The 20520-nt window shown below is 34.1% G+C and overlaps 4 protein-coding genes across 6 annotated transcripts; 1 reads left to right on the forward strand and 3 right to left on the reverse strand.

Annotated features, from left to right (window-relative positions):
• Positions 1-756: 756 nt before the first annotated feature.
• LOC114721214 (uncharacterized) lies at positions 757-5713 on the reverse strand. Its single transcript, XM_028907038.1, has 2 exons — positions 5708-5713; positions 757-1492 (listed from the first exon to the last, which is right to left on the reverse strand). Exon 2 carries the CDS (start codon positions 1490-1492, stop codon positions 977-979), a length of 516 nt encoding a protein of 171 aa, XP_028762871.1. The 5' UTR covers positions 5708-5713; the 3' UTR covers positions 757-976.
• A 258-nt stretch (positions 5714-5971) lies between these two features.
• LOC114721212 (MACPF domain-containing protein At4g24290) lies at positions 5972-11660 on the forward strand. Of its 3 annotated transcripts, none has more exons than XM_028907035.1 (8): positions 5972-6260; positions 6674-6991; positions 7445-7683; positions 8703-8904; positions 9406-9468; positions 9537-9723; positions 10242-10408; positions 10897-11660. In XM_028907035.1, exons 2-8 carry the CDS (start codon positions 6731-6733, stop codon positions 11530-11532), a joined length of 1755 nt encoding a protein of 584 aa, XP_028762868.1. In that variant the 5' UTR covers positions 5972-6260; positions 6674-6730; the 3' UTR covers positions 11533-11660. The 3 variants fall into 3 exon arrangements, with proteins under 3 accessions (XP_028762868.1, XP_028762867.1, XP_028762869.1); XM_028907034.1 differs by having other exon boundaries at positions 5972-6220; XM_028907036.1 differs by having other exon boundaries at positions 5972-6217; positions 6708-6991.
• Positions 11661-13791: 2131 nt separating this feature from the next.
• Positions 13792-14664, reverse strand: LOC114721184 (uncharacterized). The gene is made up of 3 exons (XM_028907003.1): positions 14186-14664; positions 14048-14078; positions 13792-13976 (listed from the first exon to the last, which is right to left on the reverse strand). Exons 1-3 carry the CDS (start codon positions 14471-14473, stop codon positions 13840-13842), a joined length of 456 nt encoding a protein of 151 aa, XP_028762836.1. The 5' UTR covers positions 14474-14664; the 3' UTR covers positions 13792-13839.
• A 3536-nt stretch (positions 14665-18200) lies between these two features.
• Positions 18201-18863, reverse strand: LOC114721213 (uncharacterized). The gene has a single exon (XM_028907037.1). The coding sequence runs from the start codon at positions 18835-18837 to the stop codon at positions 18265-18267; it is 573 nt and encodes a 190-aa protein (XP_028762870.1). The 5' UTR covers positions 18838-18863; the 3' UTR covers positions 18201-18264.
• Between the last annotated feature and the right edge of the window lie 1657 nt (positions 18864-20520).

Genomic DNA, 20520 nt, shown 5'->3' on the forward strand with positions numbered 1-20520 from the left:
GTACATTATAAGAGTTACTTTGTATATGACAAAAAAATAAAAATAAAAATAAACTCAAATCGTGAATCAATCTGATCAAGAATTAAACCATTTGCTTTTAGTCAATTTAATGGTCGGTCTAACTTTTGGTACCTTGACATAATATTTTATCGGGAAAATTAAGAATAAATCCCTTATTAAAAATTTAATTGGTAAATGAGATCTAAGATGATTGATTGCACAAGAGAAAATTAGCGGCACATAAAGGATGATAAGTTGTACAAAAGGAAGATGGTTTGCACAACATTATTTGAATATAAAGAATTGGTTTGCACATAGAAAAGATGACTTGCACATAAGAAATTTTCATTTGCACAAAGGGTAATTGAGTTGCACATCGTGTAGAGGAAGATCATTACACACAAAGGAAGATACATTGCATACCAGAAAAGATAAGTTGCACATAAAAAAAATTAAATTGCACAAAATCTTTAAATCTAATTTGCCAATTAAATTTTTAACAGGGAATTCATCCCCAGTTTTTCCTATTTTGTCTTGATATTTTATCATTCAAGAAAATTTTATTTCTATCTTTTCTTCTAAATTAAAGTACAGGCATTAATAACATGATGTTATAAATGAAATCAAGCAAATACCATTTTACTTTCCATAGAATTTTCATGCCACTCAATCACCAGGGAAAGACAATCATTCTCCACTCATCACTTGAATTGGCACAGGGATCTTCTTATTAATCTCCTTATTTTAGGCTAAACATTAAAGAAACGAACATATGCTGTTGTGCGGAATCATTACAAAAGAAGATTTTGATTTGATAAAACGCAATGCTCATCTCTCATCATTTGTCAGATTTCATTCGCTGAGTAAAAGAGGATTCATAAATCTAAATCGCTTTCCTTCACAGAACGCTTTCCAGATTTTATTCTGTAAAGTTGCTCTTCGAAATCCCCAAAAATTTCTCAACAAAGTTCCATAATTAAAATCCAAGAAGGCGCTTACAGGCTCTCAGGATCTTCCCTCCTCCTCCGCTCAGCTTCTTCTTCTTCTTCCTCATCACTGATCTTCTTCCTCCGTTTGATTCTCCTTCACCATCCTCTCCAATCGGTGGAGCTAATGCCACGTACTGGTCATGAATCCTGCAATACCTCTCCGACACCGACGAAGATCTTCTCATTGAGAACGCTTTCTTCATCGTGCCCTGAATCCCCGTCGCTGATGAAGAAACCGACGCACTCCGACCCAGAACCACGCCGAATATCTCTCCGTCTCGATGCTCCCCAACAGCTTCCCCATCGTCATGTTCTTCTCCTCTCTCAGGTGAGGATTTCTGAGCCTTGTCCTTCTCGATCTGGTTTGGCTCCTCTGTTCTGGTGACTTTACTGTTGTTCCTGATGTATTTTGGGCTCTCAGGGAAGGAGAAGAAATCAGGAAAATCTGTAGATCTTAACTTGTGAGTGTTGCCACTAGGATTGATCTTAGAATAGCCACTCATCTTTGAAATCACATATATTCAATGGGAACAGATATGATAGAGTGATTGATAGAGAGAAAGAGAGAGATAGAGGCAGAGCATGTGAAAGGGGCAGAAGAAAGCTGTATGTGTATAAATGCGTGTATAAGGGGGTAAGGAATGTGGGGGAGGTGTTTGACTAAATGTGCGAGAGAGTAAGAAGAAGAAGATGATGATAAGGATGTGTGGTTGAGAGGTGAAAGAGGTAGATTTGAAGGTGAAAGCGATAGTGGACAAGGGGAATAATATTAACTGTGTGGTTGGATTTGGTAATCTGCAGTGAGGACTGAAACTGAAGCAGAGGGAACTTACTTGGAAGTGAGGGAGAGAGATGGGGACAAATTAAGAGAGAGAATTTATATTTAGGAAATTAAATTAAACTAGATTATCATATGCTCTTTGCATGAATCTACAACAAGTTATGTGGTATATGTAAGGTTGTCAAACTCGCGAGTTTAAACAAACTCATAATAATGATGTAAATTCGGATTGTAAACTCGAATCGCAAACTTGTAAGAGTTTACTTTTATTAATAAACTGATATTAAAAGTATATAATCAAATAATTAATATATAAAAAATGAGAACAATTTCATTTAAATATATTTTAAATTTAAATAATTGAAATTATATCTATCAATGTTCATAATTTATCATATTTAACAAAGAAATTTCTATAAAAATTATATATAAAGTCACTAAACATAATCAAATTTAAAAATTTAGACAAGTTCAAGAGCGAGTTGACACGATTTTATAAGTTAGAAACGTAAAAACGGTAAACTCGGTAAATAAACTCGTAAGTTTAACCCAGGTTACAAGTATTACGAGTTTAAGAACGAGTCGACACGATTTTGTTAGCTTGAAACATAAAAACGTTAAACTCAAAGAGTAAACTCACGAGTTTGATAACAGTGGGTATATGGCTTATCAATAATGCAGTTTTTATAATGCTCGAGATTATCCTACTTTTTATGACTTTTTGCAAGAAATATGTATTTTCAATGCACTTTTTAAATTTTATTTCTCACTGCTCTATTTTTTTTTATATTTTGAATACGTTTGATTCTTTTTTTTTTTGGGCGACTTTTCTTAAGTCATGTCTTGGAAATATCTAAAATCTTAATTTTTTTTTAAAACTTTTTTATCCCTAATTTTTTGCCATAATTTCCACTCCTTGTTGATCATATGTCTATACATTAATCGTAACAGTTTTTACATTCATTCTTTTGTCACTCACCATCTCTATAAATTGGTCATCTCTAAGCGTGTATTTGAAAAAACCATGTATTTATTATCCATTTATTATATTTAACTAATTTTTTAATCTACGTAATTTAACTAATTTTTTCCAAGGAACAAGTTCCAAGAGGTTCTTGTGGGCGTGTGTGATGGGCAATTGGGCATGAATGGTCAAAGTCAATTATTGACGACTGAAGAGAGCTGGCCCTTTTGTCCAGTCTTTCTGCTCATCCACATATGACGTGTCTCATGAATTTTTGCAATGTCAATATCATCAACTATCTGTATGCTATGGCGATGATCTGGTTTTTTTTTTTTTTTTTTGTGGAGACTGAATTATGTAGCGGTTTGATATTTCTATATTATATTACATTTTATTAATATATTAATATCTTTTACTGTTTTAATATCTGTACGCTATGGCGATGATCTTTTTTTTTTTTGTGGGGACTGAATTATCTAGCGGCTTGAATAGATAGAATTGTTCTTAAATTACTTCTATTTATTTGGTTAAAAATTCGAGTTTACTTAAAATTTATTTATTAAATGAAATAGTCTTATACTTTAAAATTTGAGATTCAGTTCATTGGTATTTCGAAAATCCATTCAATCAATGATCAAATATAACCAATTTATCAATATAAAAAATATTGAAATTTAGAATTAATAACGAATTATACTATCGGCAAATTATCATATTACATGTAACACATATGAAATATGTCTAGTTATAGAATGTTAGTATTCTTTATAATGTATATTTTTATATATAATTATTGCAATAAAAATAATATTAAGAGAAAAGAACACAATTTCCCTTAATAATGTTGAGTATTCAAATTCCGCGAATGAAAAAACTACGGCATGAAAAGTACTCATAATTAAGCATACTAATACATTAATACCCAAATTTAGTTAGTAATATTGGATGCATACCATATGTTTTTATAAAAGAATTATTGCGAGTATTAAATATAAATCAATATCAATAAACAATCAAATTAAAATATAAAATCTATAAAAAAAAATTTACAAATAAACAGCGCAGGCAGTTTTTCATATATTGCCTTCATAGTATGAAATACACACGCAAACCCTGAACCGATCTCTTTAAATTTTCTTTAATAATTGAATGGGTTAATACTATTTTTAATTCTTAAAATTTGATTTCGTTTTAGTTTTTGTTCATAAAATTTGAAAATCATTGAAACCTTATTTTAGGGATCAAATATCTTTAGACAGATCAGAATGAAATCAATTTTTGGAGACAAAAAATCGTTGGTTTTAAACTTCAAAAGCCAAAACTAAAATGAAACTAAATTTTTATGAATTAAAAATGATATTAATCCCAATTAAAATATCTTATATAAGTTCTGATACAATGCCACTAGCTCACTGGTAGTTCATAAGACGAGTGAGGGAGCATATCAGCATATGGGAAGAATAATAATCACATGGTTTTGCATCTTTTGGTTTGCCCATTTTCCGCAAATAATTTATTCCCCACCTTTTTTTTTTTTGGGAGCTCTGTTAAGCAGCCTGTGTGGTGTCTTTTGAAATGTTGTCCCTCCTCAATATTGACGTCTCAACAGCTACACTGTTGTTACATTGAATCAATACATGACTTAATTGGAATCATTTTTGAAATAAATCAAGTAGTTGGGAACATACCATATATTCCTTCAGTCCTATTAAAACCCTTTAAGCATATTTTACTAAAACCAAGAAAAATATTAGATTCTATTTCTTTTTGAATTTTCTAAATTTATTCTTATTTAATATATATACTCTTCAAGAAAATAGTAACTTACATAATATTAGAAGTGGATATCTATATAAAAAGAATTTAATAATACGGCTTAAGTGTATATAAGACGAAATTTTTTTATCTTAATTTATAAATAAGATTAGAGAAAGATATAAATCACTTTTACAAATTCTAGAATGCATGAGGCCCAGTTTGGTTCACATGAATTCAACAGGGGAAAAAGGAACAAAGCGGAAAAGATTATTACTACCTCCGGTCCTACTATAAGGTGTCGTTTGTAATCTATAAACGGGATCTTCTAATTAGGGTTGAAAATAGTATTTTCCTTTTTTTTTCCTATTTTTCAATTTTTTTAAAAAAAATGCTTTCAGCGATCCAAACGGGGCCTTAGATCCTGCGAAGTGTGAATCTGAGGGAGTCATACGGCATTGCGAGTACCAATAAATATCGGTTCTAAACTAGGATAAAATTGAATATTAGTGTAAGAAATCTCATTTGCTGGCCTTAAAATATAAATATTAGGGGTTGGCCAAAAAAAATTATTTATTAGGGACACCATTTTATTCAAATTTTTATGTTCCGGTAATAAGTGGGCCCATTTCATTCAATTTTTTTTAGTATGTTTCATTCAATTTGATCCTTGGTGCTCATATTTTAATTGGTCTCGATTTAATCTTTATAGTCTCACAATGTCAAATAAATTATTCTTATACTCTGAATACGTTAAATAAATTATCTTAAAATATTAAGTAAATTCGGGACTAAAGTTCGTATAAGCTTTTTTTTCTATTTTTGGAATGAAAGTATGTGTCAGCTTCAGAAGTAGTAGTACTCGTTAATAAAGACATATTGAGTGAAATATTATCTAACGTCTAGTAATAAATACTGTTATAAATTTATTTATTTATTTGATTATTCGGTAATTTTACAGATGAAACAGTTTGAAATCCTATAAAAAGAAAAAAAACTGAGGATAGTTGAACGAGACTTTCTGATTAACAACATATCTAAAGATTTGATTGTTTATAGTCCTATGATTTATGTAGTCAACCCCACCTAATGAAATAAGATTTATTATTATTGATTATTCAGTAATTTTAATAAAATCTGCATGCAAAACTGTCCATTAATTATTTCGACTAGTATTTTGGCTCTTGACAAGGAATTGTCGTGGTTATCATTGAAGACCAATCTAATCTAATCTAGTAGGCAGCCGTATTAACGAACAATGAGACATACTGATTGAAAAAGGTTGACTACGACTTACAAAACCATCTGTGATTGGTTCAGCTAAAAGTGTCAGTCCACACGTGTCCACGAAATCTACATTTTGGTCAAACCCAAACCGAATTTACTTCATCCTCACTCCCTCCTCGTGCTTCTTTTTAACTCACGTCCCTTTCTTTCTCTCTCTTCATTATAGGGTTCCCTTTTCCTCTTGCTTCCTCCCTTTCTCTATCTGTGGTCCTGGCCTTTTTCCTCGAAGACTTCAACTTTTCTTCGCGGAAGTTCCAATAATCGTCTGCCTTGTTAGGGTTTCGGAACCGTTGCTACTAATCGCGCATTGCTGGCCTTGATTGCCAATTCTTGAGTTCCGCAATTGGCTGTCTGCCTCATTTGGGAGGGGTTTCGCTTCTATTCTTAAAGTGGCGGAGGAGTTGCTGCGAACAGTGATGAGCTTTCATGCCTCTTAATTATTAAGTACTGATTTTTCTTTAGATTTTTCTACTTTTATGAAGGTGTGAGTAAGAATGTGTTTTTATTGATGTGCATGCTGGCCCTTGTGTGCGTTGCGGACTTGGGGTGGGGCTGGATATGTATGAATGTATCCAAGCTTATTCATTTCGTGGGGCAGTGAGCAGAGTTTAGTGGGGCACTTAATCGGTGGAATGTGTGTGATTTTTTTTTTTCCGGTTTTTAATTTAATCATAAAGGATGAAATCTTTTCCCGTTCTTCATTGCCTTGAGCTGAAGATTTTTCGTTATTTTCATAAGTGAGTAGGCAGATATAGATCGCTGTAGCAGTTTGAACTATTGTTCTGTCTATTGTTAAGGTTGCATACCCATGTATTATCCTAGTTTCAAGTATATGCATTATTTGCTTGACGTAGGAGGTGACTTGGTATTAATTTTGTGTTAATTATGCTAATGCAGGAGTTTGCTGGGTTTCTGACTTTGTTTTGGTTAGCTTGGGGAGTAATGTGCTGAGTTATGGAGCTCAAGGCTTCAGCGCGAAAAGCCGCTGAGACTGCAATTGGATCCATTGGGCGTGGATATGACATCTGCAATGATCTGAGACTTAAGTACTGCAAAGGAGAACCCATAAATTCTCGATTAATTGAGATAGATGAAGGCGATGGAAGAGAGGTGGTTCTACCTGATGGGATATCTATTCCAAATGTTTCAAAATCGATAAAATGTGATAAAGGGGAACGAACTAGGTTCAGGTCTGATGTTCTTTCTTTTCAACAGGTAATTTTAATTGCATATCTCTATGTGTGCATTTGTTGTTATTATTTTACTTTTAAAGGAGGATCTATGTATGGGCCACGAAAAATGAAATGTGTTTTTGGTAATTGATTAGAAACTGTGTGGAGTCTCATGCAATACTACAGACATCTGTTTCGATTTCCTGGCAATACACTGTTCTTAAATATGATAACTTAATGAGCTACAATTCAAAAATAGTTTGAGTTCTTAAAATAACCAGAAATCCATAAATTTAGCCTTCCATAACTAAGAGGCTATATTCCAAGCTAGCCATTGATATGATGCATTACTTTAAACACACTCCACATGGACAGACTTAAAACAGAGTTGTGTTGCACAAGATACGGTAATAGGGTACAACTTGTTCCACATTCTATAGGTTTACACATGTTTTCCCCTCCTCACCGGCTCTCTGTTTCTTTTAAATGTTTTCAGATGTCCGAGCAGTTCAATCAGGAATTATCTTTGACGGGTAAAATTCCCTCAGGCCACTTCAATGCCATGTTTGAGTTCTCTGGAAGTTGGCAGAAAGATGCAGCCTATACCAAGACCCTTGCTTTTGATGGGGTGTTTATTACTCTTTACACTGTTGCATTAGAGAAATCTCAGATGGTACTCCGTGATAATGTCAAAAATGCTGTACCATCATCATGGGACCCGCCTGCATTAGCAAGGTAAATGCTGGTCTTTGTAAATGTTCTTACCAAATGGTGAAGCAATAATCAAATTTTGTGTCAAATGAACTAGTATTACTGGTCCTAAACCAGATGGTGGAATCATGGATTTCTTGAGATGTTGTAGATTATTAGCCATTTGAACTTCTGTGGTACTTTGGTCCTTAATATGTAAAGGTTTGTTATTGAAAAGATGGTAATGATAACTTCATGTGGGTTAAATGGTTTGCAATTTCTTTCTGTAGTGTTTGCCTCTTTATTTTATCATGTTTTAAATCCTCGACCTACAGTTATGAGAGTTTGCTACCATTCCTATATTAAAACTTATGTCTCTTTCCCAAAAAGGGGGGAAAAAAATCTCACGCTTCGGGACTTACATGTCTATGATTTGTGTGTAGTATTTCTCCGATAGATTATTTATTGTTATCTTAGTGGTATAAAATGCCTATCATAACTCTAATATGTGAGCTTAAAAACATAATTTCCCCTATTGGCCCTGATTTGTTTCACTTGTGGTTGCATCTGACTGACCGCATTCTTGCTTTGATGAAACCCAACTTCATTGAGTGAATTTTTTTTTTTTTCCTTTTTTATGTTCTGCCAAAATTTTCTTGCCTAACATCTTGGAATATAAAATATTATAAGTGGTACCTCTCAGTAATAACTATCAAACATGCTGCCAAATTGTCATGATTTAAAATCCTGGTTTACATTGATCCATTCATTATCTTTGGTTGCCTTGCTTGACTTTCATTTAGATTTCAAATAGAAAACTTGATTGATGGTCGCTATAAGATCATAATAATTCGTATGGATATGTAGACCCCTACGTTTCTACTTTATTGTTTCTGAAATAATTCATCCTGTTGGCACCAGCTGGATGGCAAATACAAATTTTTTTTCTTTCCTAAAATTGTGTCAACAGGCTTGGTTGGACTGATGCTGGTCATATTTTTCAAACTATAACTTTATCGCAGAGTTGAGACTATAGTAAATATTGCTATTTATTGTAATTTCAGGTTTATTGAGACCTTTGGAACGCATATTATTGTTGGTTTGAAGATGGGCGGAAAGGATGTAATTTATTTAAAGCAGCAGCATTCATCAACTCTTCAACCTGGTGATGTTCAGAAAAAATTGAAGGAGATAGCTGATAGGAGATTTTTAGATGCCAATGGACAATACAACACTGCTTCCGATCAAGTTTACCCGAATGACAAGGTTTATAGAAGGCATCTGTTTGCCTGTCCTCAATATGATTCATTTTTAATCAGAATATTGAAATCACTCTGTGCACCTTTTTTCTTTATCTTTTCCCCCCTCAATTTTGTTTCTTTTTGTTGCTTCTATTACATTCAAAATTAGGCATGAACATGATATCTAAACTCTTCAGAAAGTGTTGGAAGAAGAAAGCTGCATAGCAGTGAATTCAATATTCTATCACAGATAACTCAGTCCTATATGCCCTGCTTTATTTCCTTTGAAACAAATAAAATATCATTTTTCACGACGTATTTTTAATGGAAAGAAAATAAAAGCAGTAACGTTGCAATGTGCTCTGCTTTCCCATTTCTATCTGTGGCCTTTAGAGTTCTAGGAGTTCAAATCTGTTAGAGGCTTCCACCTATTATGGGATCATTATGAATGGACTTTTTAATGGAACTACGCTTTTTGTTATGCTAACTCATGTTGATTTTTAATGGACTTTTTGCTTCCCTCCAGTTTGGGATCAAGGAGCTGAGGTTTGCTAATATTAGTCCATCAAGTTCATATTCTCATAAGGAGGTAAGCCTTAGAGAATTAGCCTTGAAATTCTTTCCTTTTGTTATGCCTAAGTTAGCACGTTGTTGCAGGATATTTTAAGCATCTACGAGAGGAGGGGTGGAGAAAATGACAGAAACTCATCCCATAATAAGTGGTTACAGACTGTTCAGTCGGAACCTGATGTAATCTCAATGTCTTTCATACCTATCACGTCTCTTCTTAACGGAGTGCCTGGGAGTGGATTCTTGAGCCATGCCATAAATCTTTATCTACGATGTGAGCAACATTGTTTCTTGCATTTTCAGAGTCAACTTTGTCCATGTTATTTGAACAATTATTGCATGCTATTGAGAAACTTGTGTATGATGCCCTGGACATCCAATCTTCTACCATTGTTGCCTACACTATTGCTGGAGGGAGAACTTGAAGAGATCATATAGCTTATCCCCTGCCTGTAATTGTGAAATGCTAAAAAGTACTCTTGTCATCAAGAAGTTGACAATTGCAGCTAGGTTTTTCTGGCATTATACTCAGCTCTTCCTTTTGCCCGTGAATTGTTCCTGTTGCTTGAACTGATGTGCTTGTGATCTTTATCTGTAGAGTTTAAACTTTCTAGCCTGGAACGTTCATGGCTATGTTATTATATAAATTTTTGATTGATTGAAATCATTTCTATGACATCCTTTTTTAAAAATAAAAATAAATTATTTTCCTTCAGTGTTAGTATTTAATATCAACCTAGTATAAAAAAATTAAAAGGCCTCATGACTTCACATTCATTATCATTATTTTAGATAAACCACCAATTGAGGAGCTCCACCAGTTCTTGGAATTCCAGCTGCCAAGGCAATGGGCACCTGTATTTAGCGAACTTCCTCTTGGTCCACAGCGGAAACAACAGAGTTCTGCATCTTTGCAGTTTAGTTTAATGGGGCCCAAGCTTTATGTAAACACCACACAGGTAAATGTTCTTGATTCTAGGTGTTTGTTGGCTGTGCTTTGGATTATGAGAAATTATGTTCACGTGTCTGCTGGATTTATTATTTTTGTTTGGTTGGTGTGGATAGAAGGTTTGTGTTAAATTGTGCATGAATGCTGGTCCTCGAAGAACTTGTGCAGTTTCTCTTGAAGATGCATCTTTCCAATATATACTAAATTAAATGTATTCTGCTGGTAAAATTGATTTGCTCACCGTTTTTTAAGGTTGGATGTCATGAAGTTTCTGGTCATATCTTGTTTTTGTTGTTTTAACTGAATACTGGAGCTGATTGGGCTGCACTTTTAATTCATATTTAATTGGTCCGTCATAGATGACCTTTTTTTTTTGGGGGGGGGGGGGGAGCACCATAGATGAGTTTTCTGAATGCTACAATAACTCAAATGAGTTCAAATATATCTATTTTGCAGTATTTATGCTAAAACCAGCATACTTGTTCGTTTTGTTAACAGGTTGATGTTGGTAAGAGGCCGGTGACTGGTCTCCGTCTATATCTCGAAGGTAAAAGGAGCAACCGCTTAGCCATCCACATGCAGCATCTTTCTTCTCTTCCAAAAATATTTCAGCTTGAAGATGATCCAAATGGCAACTTTAGACGGGAGCACTATGAGCGAAAATTTTCTGAGAAAGTTCAATGGAAGAATTTCTCTCATGTGTGCGCTGCTGCTGTGGAATCTATGGAGGATCTTTCAGTTGTCACTGGAGCACAATTACAAGTGGAGAATTATGGCATGAAAAATGTTCTCTTTCTAAGACTCAAATTTTCCACCGTGTCAGGAGTTACCTTAGTGAAGCATCCCGAGTGGGATGGACCTCCAGGGCTGGGAGCCAAGTCAGGGCTCATATCTACACTGATCAGCCAACACTTCACAGCAACATTTCAGAGGCCACCTCCACGGCCTGCAGATGTTAATATAAACTCTGCTGTTGACACCACCGAGATGAGCCGGGGACCACAAGAGACTCCTGGCTACTGGGTTGTCTCTGGAGCAAGACTTGCTGTAGACAAGGGCAAGATCTCTCTGCGAGTTAAGTATTCATTGTTGACTCTAATACCAGATGAAGAGATTGATGAGGATGAGGATTAGATGATACTACTTTCTGGTATATACTTTGGTAGAATGCTAAAAATGATGCTGGGCTGGAGTTGGGGGGGGGGGGGCGCATATTTATGAGAAAATTCATGGCGGTATAAAGAGGGAAGCTCTGGCACAGAGATCAAGAAACAATGAAGAGAGGGAGGGAGTGGTGGGAATTAGAATTTTGTTTTTTGGGTAAGATGGTGAGAATATAGTTGATGGTAGTATTGGGTTTAACTGTCTTGGGTACCCTTTGAATGTTCCTGCAACTTCTTCCCTCTTCCTCCTGGGGTTATGCTTCTAATGTAAAGTCAAAACATTTACGGTGTAGCAGGATGACTTATTAGAAGCGGCTATCCTGGTTGGTGGGTGCTTCTGTTAATTTAGCTTGTTTGATGTCCAGGTTGGGTGACACGATTTATCTGTCAAAAATATGTAAACTGATACAGCAACATTCAAAATGCAGTGAGAGACGGTGGAAAATTTTCAAGTATATATAATACATAACTATATTGTCTGGGAAATATCTATTGCAAGGAGCTAGTAAAAATTTGTTATGGTAGATTCATCGGTTGATCTACTTTAACAAGTGTTCATCGACTCGTATATTTTGTTGTGAATTGAGTAAATGAAAACTAGTTAGAGTGAGTGGTTTAACTCACTTGAGCGTATGACCCAAAGGGAAAAATAAAATAAAAAAAATCATTTAATTGAGTTTTTATTAGCAGTGTGTGATTGTTGCTGATTTTTCATGTGTGATTATGAGATTTGTTTATTCTATGGACTATTTATAGATTTTTGTTTCATGAAAACAATTCCTGATGGTGCCTGAAGAAGAACGAGAGATCTGATCATTAGCTGTTGTTGAACTTCTTGGAGGATGATCCTTAAAAATTAGGTTCGTCCATGATATTTGGGATTTAATTTTTTTAAAAAAATTAAAGATTTAATTTGGTACAGGTCAAGTTACTTGTATTTAACATTATGTTAAGTTTTTCATTTAGTTTCACGTATGTTTATAGTTAAATATTACTATTCTGATTCTTAATATAGGACCCAATTGTTAAGTTCGTTTTGATTTTAAATATAAGATTCATTTATCATATTTATCAATTTTTTCTAAATTACCCCTATGGATACTCCCTCAACCATAATCAAGTAGAAGAGGAAGAGGAGGTATTAAGAAAGAAAATCATTTTTTATAATTAACTAACTTACCTAACTTCCTTAATCTAATCAAATTAGTTAAATAGGTTTTATATTAAGGACCGGAGGAATATTAAATGTTAATATTTTGGTAATTGGATACATGGTCATGTAAATGTTTTTTATAATTAAATTGTTTATATTGTTCCTTTTTATTTTTAACTTAAAATTTAAATTCTGATGGTGGATATCTTAGGGCCTATGCTGCTACCTGCGGGGATCAGGGAGTGGAGGCCCTTTATCGTTGGCTGTCTTCATGGTCAACTTGCTCAATCCCAAACAAAGGAAGAAAAATTTTATATTCTGATTTAAAAAAAAAATTTATGCGATGAAATTTTAAATCTTTTGATACAAATGGTACATTAAAGAAGTTGAACTAATTTTATACAAGTATAAAAGCCGTGAATGTTTTTAGCTATCCATTACCAGATTTTTCTAATACAATTATATATGCAAGATTTTTTTTCTTCCAAAACTAGACTATAATTTCAAAAAATGTCATTAAAATTTAAAAATAATAATGCTATTTATTTACTTGAAAAAAAAACTAAGGAAAACCATTCTTGAAGTACCTATAGTTTCCTTCAATTCTTAATTTGGTACTTGTAAATTTTTCTCTTCATATTAAATCATTTTATTTTATTTTATTAGCACAATTAGTTTTTGTACATGGTCTAATAATGCCAATAGATCAAAGTTATAGAGATTAATGGTATTAAAAGATTAAAATTAATTACAATTTGGTAATGACTCATCTAAACTCCAGTTATGCAATGGAATTTGGTACTACTTTAAAAATATATATACTAATGAGCTGCTTCTGAAAACAAGAGTGATGCAAAGAGTAAAGGTGTATGGATTTCACTTTCAGGCCAGGAATAAAAAATATTTTTTCCTTTTGAGATCCACTTTTCTTGACCTCTGTTATTTTAAAGATACTTCACAAAATTCTTACTGCATATGATCTAAATTTGACTTGATTAATTTCTAATCCCAAAAGCCAGATGAACATGCATTGAAAATATATACGTACAACATACATACTTGATAATCTCAAAAGAGCACAGCTTTTGGTAGAATGTAAGCTAGAATTTAACCACAAAATAAAAGCTAATCAAATACAAAACATTGTTCATGAGAAGGCCAATGAATCCCTTCCCTTGAGCAAGGCAAAGGAGCAGGTTTGGCTATGAAGGTTGGATATTGCTGCCCAGGCATCATTACTGACAAATCTGATGCATTGAAACCTGCCACAAACATCAGTCATTAAAAAAAGAACAAAAATTTAGGCACATTTTTTAAAAAAAATATTTGCTACTCAGTTTCAAATTAGCTTGGATTTCTTCAAACTACAAAGGAACCAGCCATGATATGAAAGGTTCAAGTCCAAACAGCATCATAGATTGAACAAAGAGATGATGGAATTTCAGAAGTGAAATGCCATGAAGAAACTTACAGTTTGTCTATTTCCGGTTTTCCCGGTTGTTCCTGATTCCAGGGAATCCAGCAAAGACTCTGGCGAAGAGTACTGTGAAGTTGGTTTGAACAGATGTTCAAATATGGCCATTATGAGGAACATTGAGATCAAAATGGCGGTGGCAACAAAACCAAAAGAAATGGCATTCATAGATGTCCCAAAACTTCTCCATGGAGCTTCCTTGTCAACCATTGCTTGTGGTGGACCTGGCTCTGAAGTTGTGTAAATGTTCCATGGCTTTGATCTTTCAGAATTAAAATCGTTCATGGTCAAGCTCTAAGAAACATTCCCCACTTTTCTTCGGAACCGTTTGATCCAGTTTCTGATTTTGTACAGCCAGCTAAAGATTTAGTGTCTGCAGATAACTGTAAACATGATAAATCTGATCTAGCTACGGCTCCAGTTGTTCACAGGCTCATCCTTCAATTGAAGAGTTGCTCAACCCCTGAAATAAATGATAGCTAAAACATTAGTTATTTCAGACGCAGAGTCCATAAAAAAACACTGTATTCTGAAGACATCATGAAGAAGACGATGAGTGTCGAAAGTTGAAGCAAAATGAACCTCGGAATCACCAAGGAAATGGTAACTTCCCAGGTGGATGAATCATAATGTGGTCCATGGCCAAAAACCCACATCAAGGTAAAAAGAAGCATCATGATAGAATATTTTCTAGGATTTCTACTTTCGGGAAATCTTATATTTTTTCTACGCTTTATCATATATAACATGTTTTCATATCACATTTCGAAAATGTAGTTTAAACTACAAAATGTAGTTTAGTTATGAAAACTCAAGCCAGGATTAAGCAGCATTCAATCACTGCATCATTACCCATCTACAAGGTGACCAGAGTCAAAAGAGTGGAGAAATCAAAGCCACATATGCTAACTTCACAGATCATAAAACATGACATGCAAAAGAAGTCATCTGCACTCCATCAATCCAAGTGAAGTAACCATTCTTGGTGGAAAATGTGAGGAGTTCAAAGACATAATTGACTGCCAAAAGTACTTGCTTCAATCCAATCTCTGCAACTACATTTATGCTTAAATGATGATAAATCCCCAGAACAGAAAATTCAAGATAGAGAAAGAGGGTTGATAATTCCAGAAATGCCGTAGAACAAGAAATGAAATGCTAATGAGATGGAATGGAATGATAATGCAAATGATACAAATGACGCTTATCCTTCTTGACTTCTTGTTATGGTTTGATAAAATGATACAACTCATGAGACAACAAACTGACCTTAGTGTTCTTCTTTGTGATAATGAATGATTTGGAACAACAAGTAGGCCGGTTTTCCAGTTTCTTATTAACAGCTATCTTCAAAGCAAAGAACACCACACTTCTCTCTAAACGTCACACAAATATGATGCTCACCCCCAGCTAACTTTATACCCAATAGAAAATGTGAAGACAAAGTTATATGATAATCCTATTGGTACGCTTTTCTATTTATGTTTCCATGTCGATGATCCTGATGCCTAACTTATTGAATACTATACCTTGTCTGAAGAAGCAAACTTAAAGAAATAAAAAGAATGGGCCTTGCTGTCTGGAGAGCCAGAACAAGAATTTCCAACAAGGTGCTTTTAAAAGTAGTCGTATTTTAAAGCTGGATTTCATCAAGGTTGTTCTTGGTTCTTCTTAATCCAACCCTTTAAGTCACATGAGTAGTGGCCCTCGGTGGGGACAAGTGCAAGCTATAATTTCCAACCACTCCTATTAGAAATGACAACATTCCTTAGACAAATATGAATCTAATAAGTATTTTGCATCTAAAGGCAACAGTTCTCATTACACGCTATGATGATTTTTATGATTAAAATAAATACACCGAACAAGAGAGAAGTAGATAGATGGATAGGTAGATACCCGAGTTGGAAACTCAAAGACATGAGGCTCTTCTCTCTTGATGACATTGAGATCTAAAGCTCTTTTTGACGGCACTAATGCTTGATTGATCCCCCTTAAATTCCAATATAACCTTCAAATGTAATCATGAAATATGGTTGCACTATCTTGCACAATCTCATAAAAATCTTCACTGATTGAAAGAAATGAAAAGGAGGTGGAAAAGGCTGCCGTAATATATATGTAAATACTAACTCATACATCTACAAAAAGAGAAAAGAAGGACAAATTATAGTAATGATTATAATAAATAATTAGAGGAAAGTGATAGTGAGTGTGAAAGATGGACTTGTTACAGCTAAGCAGGAGCAGAAGAGCCATGATTCAAGAGAGGAAAGGGGAAATGGGTCTATGAGAGGGAAAAAGGAACAAAGCTAGTAAAGAGGTGATTTAGACCACTTTCAAGGCTCATGTTTGGTCCAAAAAACACATGCTGAAAGGGCAAAAAATTCATAGCTTTTGTCAGAAATGCAAGAGCCAATAGGTATTGTGATTTGCAAAGTTTTCATGTGAAACAAAATGCTCAAGGTCACCTTGCCAGCAACATCCCCTCCAAGAGTATTGATGCACACACATTATGATCAATCCAGCCTCATTATATATTCTTAACAACCAAAAACCTCAGGTAATTCAGAAAAAGAATGAAGCAATTATTACCATAAACATGATTAATACACGAGAGACAGAGAGAGAGAGAGAGTAAGAGTGAGAGATTGCCACAAATTCTGATGCATTGAGTGAACATGCTTTGTCAACGAGGCAATCACATCGTTTGAGTGACATGAAAGCTCATCTAAAACAATGTTCCCCGGAAAAGGAGGGGGGAACCCTAAAACTATGATATAAAGAAGGGTTTGGGGAAAATGTTGGTGAGAACATCATATTCACCTTAGCAATTGAGAAATCAGTTGGGTTTTGCTGTGAGAAGAAGCATCAATATAGTCACAGAGGCAGTGGAAGATGAAGAAGGAGAAAATTTTACTGGGTTCTCATTACTCTTGAAAAGAATGAATTCCTGAGGGCAATTGAGAGAAAGAGAATTACACACAGTGACTGAAAAAGATGAATGTGCCTTCCTGTTCGCCATTTGCATGTAAGACATTTTTTTAAGAAAAAGGACACACACGCTGAGAGAGAGAGAGAGAGAGTGGTCCCATGACAAGAAAGCGCACTACAAGAAAAATGGGAAGAGAAAATGATACTGGAGAAACATGTATTGCTGTGAATTACTCTACCTTTGCCTTTTCTTTTCAACACAAGTCTCGGCCTTAAGCAACCATGACTTGACTTTTCCATTTAACAATTTCTGCATAATCCAAACATTAACGGTTAAATTGGTTGCAATCATTTCATATTTTTGTTAAGCACAATGTTATAAATCATGAATTTTGTGAAATTAGACTGTGGGACTCCCAGTAAGAAAATAATAATCATGCCAATCTCAAGTCAAAGGATCATAATGCCATATTTCAATGTTTGGGCGATCACTATGAGGCTGAGCCAAAAATTTCACTTGAATAAAGCACTTAAATTTTAAAAAATTAGATGAAAGAAAAATACTATTCTTTCCGATCTTAAATATAAGACCTATTTTAAAGTGTAAATTACACTACAAAATAGGTCTTTTATTTAAAACCGGAGGAGTATCATACACCAAAATATCATGTTAGATTGGCTAAGTTTTTTTTCAAATAGAAGAATTTGCCAATTAAATTTTTAACAGGGAATTCATCCCCAGTTTTTCCTATTTTATCTTGATATTTTATCATTCAAGAAAATTTTATTTCTATCTTTTCTTCTAAATTAAAGTGTAGGCATTAATGACATGATGTTATAAATGAAATCAAGCAAATACCATTTTACTTTCCATAGAATTTCATGCCACTCAATCACCAGGCAGAGACAATCATTCTCCACTCATCACTTGAATTGGCATAGGGATCTTCTTATTAATCTCCTTATTTTATGCTAAACATTAAAGAAACGAACATATGCTGTTGTGCGGAATCATTACAAAAGAAGATTTTGATTTGATAAAACACAATGCTCATCTCTCATCATTTATCAGATTTCATTCGCTGAGTAAAAGAGGATTCATAAATCTAAATCGCTTTCCTTCATAGAACGCTTTCCAGATTTTATTCTGTAAAGTTGCTCTTCGAAATCCCCAAAAATTTCTCAACAAAATTCCATAATAAAAATCCAAGAAGGCGCTTACAGGCTCTCAGGATCTTCCCTCCTCCTCCACTCAGCTTCTTCTTCTTCTTCCTCATCACCGATGTTCTTCCTCCGTTTGATTCTCCTTCACCATCCTCTCCAATCGGTGGAGCTAATGCCACGTACTGGTCATGGATCCTGCAATACCTCTCCGACACCGACGAAGATCTTCTCATTGAGAACGCTTTCTTCATCGTGCCCTGAATCCCCGTCGCTGATGAAGAAACCGACGCACTCCGACCCAGAACCACGCCGAATATCTCTCCGTCTCGATGCTCCCCGACAGCTTCCCCATCGTCATGTTCTTCTCCTCTCTCAGGTGAGGATTTCTGAGCCTTGTCCTTCTCGATCTGGTTTGGCTCCTCTGTTCTGGTGACTTTACTGTTGTTCCTGATGTATTTTGGGGTCTCAGGGAAGGAGAAGAAATCAGGGAAATCTGTAGATCTTAACTTGTGAGTGTTACCACTAGGATTGATCTTAGAATAGCCACTCATCTTTGAAATCGCATATATTCAATGGGAACAGATATGATAGAGTGATTGATAGAGAGAAAGAGAGAGATAGAGGCAGAGCATGTGAAAGGGGCAGAAGAAAGCTTTATGTGTATAAATGCGTGTATAAGGGGGTAAGGAATGTGGGGGAGGTGTTTGACTAAATGTGCGAGAGAGTAAGAAGAAGAAGATGATGATAAGGATGTGTGGTTGAGAGGTGAAAGAGGTAGATTTGAAGGTGAAAGCGATAGTGGACAAGGGGAATAATATTATCTGTGTGGTTGGATTTGGTAATCTGCAGTGAGGACTGAAACTGAAGCAGAGGGAACTTCCTTGGAAGTGAGGGAGAGAGATGGGGACAAATTAAGAGAGAGAATTTATATTTAGGAAATTAAATTAAACTAGATTATCATATGCTCTTTGCATGAATCTACAACAAGTCATGTGGTATATGGCTTATCAATAATGCAGTATTTTATAATGCTCGAGATGATCCTACTTTTCATGACTTTTTGCGAGAAATATGTTTTGTTACCCTGTTGTTATGATATTGATAGTGATAATTTTAAAAATATTGAAGGCTCAAATAATTATACTAATAATTTTTTGGCTAAAATATACATTTAGTCCTTTAATTTTATGTAAGGTTTCGGTTTGATTTCTTAACTTTAAAAAGTATATTTTTAGTCTTTTAACATCAAAATTGTTAATTTTAAATGATAATTTTTTGTAACAATCATGGTTATTTTGAATATTAAACTTAATATGTTAACATTTAGTAATGTTTTATCAGCATTCAAGAGTTTAATATCATCATTTTTTCCTAAAAGTTTTAAGGTTAGAGGACTAAAAGTTTACTTTTTAAAATTAAGAGATCAAAATGAAACTTTGTGTAAAGTTAAAGGCCTAAAAATATACTTTAGCCTAATTTCTTTTATTTATGAAGAGTCATTAGAATGCTTCATATGATTTGAATTTTTTCAATGTACTTTTTAAATTTTATTACCCACTACTCTGATTTTTTTTTTTATATATTTTGAATACGTTTGATTCTTTTTATAATTTTTTTGCCAACTTTTCTTAAGTTATGTCTAGCACTGGGAAAACGGGCCGGCCCGTCACGGGCTCGGGCTTAAACGGGCCGGCCCGTTTAAGCCCGAGTTCAAAAAATGAAGCATTTTTCCAAGCCCGGCCCGTGAGATAACGGGCTCGGGCTGGCCCGCAGGCTTTTGACCCGTTTAACTAAAATGTATTTTGATTATTTTTCTTTGCCTATTTTATCGAAATAATAAAATGAAACAACAAAATTACTAATAAAAGATATAAATATAAATAAAAATAAGTCACAAACATAAATATCATTATGTTAAAACATCTATCACAGTGTAATAAAGTCTATTGAATGAACAAACTAAATAGAGGACAGACATAAACAACTAAATAAACACTAAGTTCAGTAAATAATTACAATATGGATGATCTTGTTTAATTATAAATAATTAACAAAAAAGTTTAACTAACAAACATAGTATATATAAAAAATAATTGTTTGTCCTACTGACAAAAAAGAAAAGAGTTTATCATCCATAGTTCTAAATTTGTTTCTAACTATAAAAATGATATAGATTTTTATTTTAATTCAAAAGATTCTTTAACCAATTCTATTTCAAGTATAAAAAATATGAA

The sequence above is a fragment of the Neltuma alba genome, unplaced genomic scaffold (genome assembly GCF_004799145.2).
Source record: "Neltuma alba isolate B1F8T4 unplaced genomic scaffold, ASM479914v2 tig00012014_pilon, whole genome shotgun sequence".
NCBI classification, from domain to species: Eukaryota; Viridiplantae; Streptophyta; class Magnoliopsida; order Fabales; family Fabaceae; genus Neltuma; species Neltuma alba.